Source organism: Vombatus ursinus, unplaced genomic scaffold, assembly GCF_900497805.2.
Source record: "Vombatus ursinus unplaced genomic scaffold, bare-nosed wombat genome assembly UNPS02000582.1, whole genome shotgun sequence".
In the NCBI taxonomy this organism is placed as follows: domain Eukaryota; kingdom Metazoa; phylum Chordata; class Mammalia; order Diprotodontia; family Vombatidae; genus Vombatus; species Vombatus ursinus.
This window is the reverse complement of record NW_020940360.1, coordinates 21,227,815-21,234,137: the sequence shown is the minus strand read 5'-3', so window position 1 is coordinate 21,234,137 and position 6,323 is coordinate 21,227,815. Positions and strand designations below refer to the sequence as shown.

The following is a 6,323-nucleotide window of genomic DNA, read 5'->3' as shown; positions in this document are numbered from 1 at the left end:
CCCCATCTGTACCTGAGTAGACTCAATATCCCTGACCAGAAATCATCCAGCTTTTACTTGGAGACCTCTAGTGATGGAGAACTCAGAATCTCCAGAGGCAGTCCCATTTCTATTTCTGGACAGCTCTGATGGAATGAAAGCATTGCAGAGCCTTCCAGTGACACATTTCTTTGGTTGCTTCTCTGCAGTTCATCCTCTCTCACTTGCTTCTGTCTCTTTCTCTCTCCTTACTTATAACCTCAAAGATGATGTACCATGCCAAGTGATCACATTGGACTCCTACTTCTCAGGCATCTCTGTAGTTCTGTAAAGCACTTAGGAACTATGGTCACAAATATGACATACGGAAGGAATACTTGAATGAAACATGGAAGAATTTTGCTCAGATACTTAGGCCTATTCACAATAAAGATAATGCCCATTCAAATAATTTACCTATATTGACACATATCTTTAAATTTATTCAGATGTTATTCACTTATGCTAACATAGAAAAAATATATTGTATTTTAAGTTTATATGTAAAACTTTTTTACATTAAGATAACATTTATAGTTATCATTATTGGCACTTCCTCTATACACCTTTCTTTTCCTGTTGGGGGGAAAGTCATCTTTTTTGTTATTATTTTATCAAGGTGGAAACAGTCTGGTATTACATTTAAAAGTTATTAAAATTTCCTGGACCACGAGAATGTGAGTGAATAGGTTTTTCATGGTATTCTAAAATTTTATCTGAAGATCATGAGAGTAAAAATATACAGTTGCAAGTTATCATATTGAAACAAATGGTAAGTCAGTTGGCTTTCTGGACGATACACTAATACTCTGTTAGAGTTTGTTCTTTTTCCCTTTTTAATACATTAATAACTCTGCCTTCACAAACATAGTATGCAGTAAGATGAAAAGAAAGGCAACTATGCCCTTTGTTAAAGTTGGGAATACAAGAAGATTAATTTTAATTCAATTATGACACGCTCCTTCCTTGCTAAACTGTGGGAAATTTAAACTACAGGGGAAAGAATTAAATGGAAATCCTCCATGATACTATAATCTGGGTCTTCCTTTTCCAAATAGATTAAGCAGTGATCAATGTAGAACCACAACAATCAAATAACAAATTTACATTTCCGACAACCTAACCCAAATGCGGAAGAAAAAAAACCCCCAACATTGATTAAAAACGATAGTAAACAATAAATTATGTTTCAGTGCAGATAATTAGCTATATACAGTATAATTTAAAATCGAGTGCTGAAGACTGCTGATGTTGATCTCTTAGAACTCTGATAAAATATAAATAAGGTACCCAAGAGAGGATGGTTGAGTCAGCTGTGGCACAGAACACAGGCTGATGTCTCTCTTTTTATTATCACAGCTTGAAATAGATTCCATCAGAATCTTCTACCAAGTGTGCAAGAGATGGCAAATGTCAATTCCAAAACCATTTTTCTAGATTGCCAACAGACTTGTACTCTTGGTGTCTCTTCACATGGTCACAAGCAGAGCATGCATGTGTTTCCCAGAACCGTGGGAGATTCACTGTGAAGCTTTTCCTCCAGTTAAAGTAACTGAGGTATAACTTATCGTTTTTGTCTAGCTCCTTAAGATATTTAGCTAGCTCGCTGGCAGAAGTGTAATCTTCCACATGAATAAAGGAGTCCCCTGGGATAAAATTCTCATAGTTTTCCCTCGATGGACCTAGCACAACAGGTACTGTACCAGCCAGAAAAGCATTGTAGAGTTTTTCAGTGATGTAATCTTTGTGGATTGAGTTTTCAAAGGAAAGGTAAAATTTACAAGTAGATATGGTGGGAATCAAACTTTTATCATTCACATACTCTCCAAATGCTTGTCCATAGGTATGAATTTCAATGCTTTTACTTAGCTCGCTGTAATACTTGACTCTTGCATGCTCAGGATTCCAGTTACTGACAACCCAGCACACCAGCTTCTTCTTGCTTGGCACTTCAAACACAAAGGAGTTTGTGCTTACTGTCATGAAGCCATAAGGCACTTGTATATCTGAGTCACGGCGATAAGTCAGAGTTAGGTTGAAGAGGTGTTCAATGCCACTCTTCTGGGGTGTGTGAGTAGGCGATTCCAAGTTCATCCAAATCCATTTCTGGAATGGTGGCCTAGCTTGCTGGGGTAAATTAGTGAGATCCCAACTGATGTCTCGATGATGAATCAGAACAGCATGGGATTTGTTGTAAAGGGCTCGATCGGTGGTAAGACGACACCCGTGGATGTTAAACATTGCTTGACAGGATGAAAGGTCAAATGTCTGCCCAAAAGGCCATACCCAAATCAATATGATGGTTTCATTCAAATCATCAGTTTTGCTGGAAAAGAAATTTTTCATTTTCAGAACAGAGCTGGTTGTCTCTATGGGGCCAAGGATCCAGCTGTTGGTGGGCTTGATGTAAATGAGCAGGCATGCCATGAAACAACCCAGGATAATGCAGGTGATTAAAAATGGGCGGAAAATTCCTTTGGATGTCGATGTCATAATTTTTTCTGTGAAAGAGACAGAGAAAAAGGAAAGAAAAGTAAAAATTTGGATCAATGAATTATGATTATTTATCCCCAAAGTGTATTTGATTAAAAAACAACTGCCTTTTTTGGTGTCATCAAACCATATAGAACAAGGGTTCTTAACCTGGAGTCCACAGATCCCCAAGGAGTTCATGGGTAGATTTCAGGGGGCCCATGAACTTGGATGGGGAAAAAATACATCTTCATTTTCACTAACCTCTAAATTTTAGCATTTGTTTCCCTTATGAATGTAGGTAACAAAATATTATCCTCAGAAAGGATTCATGGTTTTATCAGACTGTGAGAGGTCTATGACACAAAAAAGGTTAAGAACTTGTGATACAGATTATTAACAAATAAGTTATCCCTAACCCTACTTTTGGCAAGAAAATGTATTTCCCATAAGTCTTCACCAACTCAGTTCAGAGCTAACCTAACTTATTTCTCCTGGTTTAATTTCAAGCCCAAACTCAATATTTCAGTCATCTCTCTTAAGAGTTGTATCTGGCAAGCATGGTAGTGAGGGCAAATTCAATATGGGGATGGTGGTGATGCATGACGATGGACATCATAGACTTAGAGTTAGAAAGCACCTTGGAGGTCATCTAGTGCCACCTTCTCATTTTAAAGAGTTTAATGACTTGTCCAAGGTCACACAGGTGGCAAGTGGGAGAGCCTGGATTTGAAGGTCCTTTGACTCTAGATTCAGCACTCTTTCCAGGCATCCATGTCAGTCTGGTGCAGGTATGTTAGGGAAGGGGAAGCCAATAGATCCTTTTTAATTTGGGGTCTGTGAACTTTTTCTTTAAAACTGATAACTGTATTTCATTATAATTGGTTATCTTTGTAATCCTATATATTTCATTTTATGCATTGTAATGCATTGCTCTTTGAGGGAGTCTGTAGGCTTCACCAGACTAATAAAGGAGTCCATGACACAAAAAAGGTTACATTTTTTTGATAGTACAATCCACATCTTACCCTGCCCAATACCTTTGACCCCTAGGAAGAGGAAGAGGTGACAAGAGCAGCATAAGGAGAATGGAGTCCCCTGGACATACCACCTCCCCACCCCCCACACACACATACCCCTAACAACCGTAATGGAGCTTCAGTGCACTAAGAGTTTTTCCAAAGTCCCTATTGGTCTCCTGTGCTACTTGAAGCTGGAGAGTTAAGGCCTAGTTCTGGGTAATTTGAGATCAGTGACCTGGGATCCAATAGTTCACAAGCTAATCCATTCCTAAAATCCTCTGTGAGATAAGTTTTGAAGATTTACTCTTCTTCATCAAAAGGAGTAGATGTAGGGAAAACACTAGCCATCACAGTAATAAGTAAGGAGGTTAGTATACTTGAAGGCAGAGAGCACTGGGTTCAAATCCTGACTCGGATACATACTAGATATGTAATGATGGGCAAATTACCAAAACTGATTGAGTCCCAAATTTCCCATCTGTAAAATGGAGATAATAGTTCTCATAGTATTTGCCTGACATGATTGTTTTGAGGCTCAAATGACATCGTTTATGTAAAGAACGTTGCAAACTTAAAACTGTAATATAAATCCCAGTTTTTCTTGTTATTCAGTGACTATGAGAAGGATCTGGGATCTCACTGATTTAGGAACTTCCCATATGGAAACTGTCTCTAACAATGCAGAGCACATTTGTGGTAAATTTATGTAAAGGAATATAGAAATTATGTGACTGGCCCAAGATCATGCACAATTGGTTAACCCAAGTCTTTTTGAGTCTAAAATCATCACTGTAATTCCCCATTCAGTCTCCTATTTTGATGGTGATAATGATAATGATGATGATGATGATAATTTTGGTAATATGGCAGAATTAGTCTTGGATTTGCAGTCAGGAAAGATTTTAGTTTGACTTCTGTAATGCTTCCTACTGGTGAGACTATGCACAAGGTATTTAACCTCTCTGATCCTTATACAATCCTTATCTATCATATGAGGATAATAAATCTATGTACTTCACAAGGTTGTTGTGAGGCTCAATGGAGTTAATATATGTACAACGCTTTGTATACTCTTGAAACTATAGAAAAGTCAGTTATCTATCTATTGCTAAAATGTATAGTTTCAGACCTGGTTTCAGAAACATTTGGCTCTATTCATTGACATGACTCTTTGCAGAAACACAGCCTTTCAATTCTTGACTATTTTTTGAAGAATGTGTGGCCCTGCTGTCAATTTATGGAGGTTTAATTACTTAAACTTATCTCCATTCAATTTAATTCAATTAGATGATTATTTATTGAGTGCCTACTACATACAAAGCACTGTTCTAGACACTGAACCTATCATATGCCTTCCTAGGCAACATTCTGTGCAGTTCCAATGAGTCACCACTAGCTGTTAAACAAGTCTTCTCACCTAGTTTCCAAGGCCCTCTACAATCTCAGGCAAGTTTACCTTTCCTTGCATGTTCTTTTCATACACAGTAGTTTAGCCAAACTGGATTACTCACTATCCCTTTATCCCTTGTACATGTCCCATGCTTTTCTGATTCTGTGCTGTTGTTCTTGCCAAGACTTGTAATTAAAGTAAGGCAACTGAGGATTTCCCATGGACCTGAAATTTACAGGGTTTTCTATCAGCAAGGTAGAAACAACCGAGCTCAGCACTGAACTAATGAGAATAATGAATTAAAGCTGTAAGCTACTAAATGGGCCATTTTCTTCCCCATACCACTGCAATTATGTTCCTTCTTTTCTACATATCTCTGTGATCTTATCAACTTTGATTGGTTTAACTATCATCCGTATGTAGATAACTCCAAGATCCAAACCTAAACTCTGTCCAGAACTCTATTCCCACATCACCAACTATCTGCTGGACACTTTCAACCAAGTATTCTGTAGATATCATAAACTGAACACGTAAAAAAAAAAACCCAAAAAACTGTACTTATTTTATTTTCCTAAAACTCATTATTCCTCTTAAACTTCTCATTTCTTTTGATGATACCAGCACTCTGATTCACTCAGGTCTGAAACTTTGGAGTCATTCTCCTTTTTCCTCTTTCCCTCTAGCTTTATATCCAATTAGCTACCAAGTCTTTACAAGTCTTACTCCATAATATCTCTTGCATCCATCCCTTCACAATACTCTATTTCTCTATTCACACTACACTAGGCCTCCACCTAGTCCAGGATATTATCATCTTTCACTTGCCCTATTACAATATCCTTAAATTGATCTTCCTAATTATAAGTCTTTCCCCTCCACAAGCTTCTTTTATACAGCTGCCAAGTGGATCTTCCTAAAGCAAGATCTGAAAATATGACCACCCCACTAAAAAAATCTCCTATGACTTGCTATTGACTCTATATAAAATACAAAATCCTTAGCCTAGCACTTAAAGTCTCCTATGATATCTACTTGTCTCCTGAGGAACCTGCATGTGGGTCAAGAAGCAAGAGTTAGAGCCGAACATGGAACAACTGATTGTTTTGAGATTGGAAAAGGCTATATATCACCTCATTTATTTAACTTATATGTAGAGTATACCATGAGAAATCCCAATATGGATGAATCAAAAGCTGGAATTAAGGCTGTCAGAAAAAAAAAAGGCTGTATATCAACAATCTCAGATATACGGATAATACCAATCTAATGGCAGAAAGTAAATAAGAATTAAGAAATCTCTTGATGAGGGTGAGATAGGAGATTGTAAATGCTGATTTGAAGCTTTAACATAAAAAAAAACAAACCTAAGATCTTGGCAACTGGTTCCATTACTTTCTAGAAAATAGAGGGAGAAGAAA

General features: G+C 37.4%; 1 protein-coding gene across 1 annotated transcript; it reads right to left on the bottom strand.

Annotated features, from left to right (window-relative positions):
* Nucleotides 1–1,398: 1,398 nt before the first annotated feature.
* On the bottom strand, nucleotides 1,399–2,511 carry FUT9 (fucosyltransferase 9). Its single transcript, XM_027853820.1, has one exon. It carries the CDS (start codon nucleotides 2,509–2,511, stop codon nucleotides 1,432–1,434), a length of 1,080 nt encoding a protein of 359 aa, XP_027709621.1. The 3' UTR covers nucleotides 1,399–1,431.
* Nucleotides 2,512–6,323: the final 3,812 nt, after the last annotated feature.